The sequence below is a fragment of the Gekko japonicus genome, unplaced genomic scaffold, assembly GCF_001447785.1.
Source record: "Gekko japonicus isolate JY-2015 unplaced genomic scaffold, Gekko_japonicus_V1.1 scaffold3134, whole genome shotgun sequence".
Taxonomy (NCBI): domain Eukaryota; kingdom Metazoa; phylum Chordata; class Lepidosauria; order Squamata; family Gekkonidae; genus Gekko; species Gekko japonicus.
This window is the reverse complement of record NW_015170986.1, coordinates 137,406-137,839: the sequence shown is the minus strand read 5'-3', so window position 1 is coordinate 137,839 and position 434 is coordinate 137,406. Positions and strand designations below refer to the sequence as shown.

Sequence of the window (434 nt, the reverse complement as noted above, 5' to 3'; positions counted from 1 at the left end):
CGATGCCCCCCACCACGGGAGTCGAGGCCTGCCAGACGCAAGCAAGCAAGAGGGGGCGGAGTGAGGCCTGCCTGCCTGCCGGCGCTCCCCAGGGGCCGGGGGGCCGGCTGTGGCTCCGGGCATGCTCTCTCACCGAGGTGCCGGAGACCCAGGGCATGGGGATGCGGTTGGCCACCACCCAGTAGTTGTCGGAAAGGGCCGCCAGGTCCGGGTAGGCCCGCCCGCTGCTGTTGTAGTAAGAGGCGGGAGGCAGCTTGGGGGCCCTGCTCAGGAACTGCTTCACGGCGGACGTCTGCATTGCAAAGGGGAGAGAGGAACGCCTTCCTGGTGCGCCCCGGGAAGAGCAGCGGCCTCGCCGAGAGGCTCCGCCACCACCACCACCACCACCACCACCGGGGCACCGCCGCTCCCTCCCTCCCTCCCGCCGCCCGGCC

General features: G+C 71.9%; 1 protein-coding gene across 1 annotated transcript in view; it reads right to left on the bottom strand.

Moving 5' to 3' along the window:
* The window catches only part of TPP1 (tripeptidyl peptidase I), a 13,049-nt gene that overhangs the window by 1,589 nt on the left and 11,026 nt on the right, over window positions 1–434 (bottom strand). Inside the window, exons 5-6 of the mRNA XM_015418979.1 lie at window positions 134–292; window positions 8–28 (exon numbers count right to left, since the gene is read on the bottom strand). Coding sequence (XP_015274465.1) covers window positions 8–28; window positions 134–292 — 180 coding nt within the window. The remainder of the gene's footprint in view (window positions 1–7; window positions 29–133; window positions 293–434) is intronic.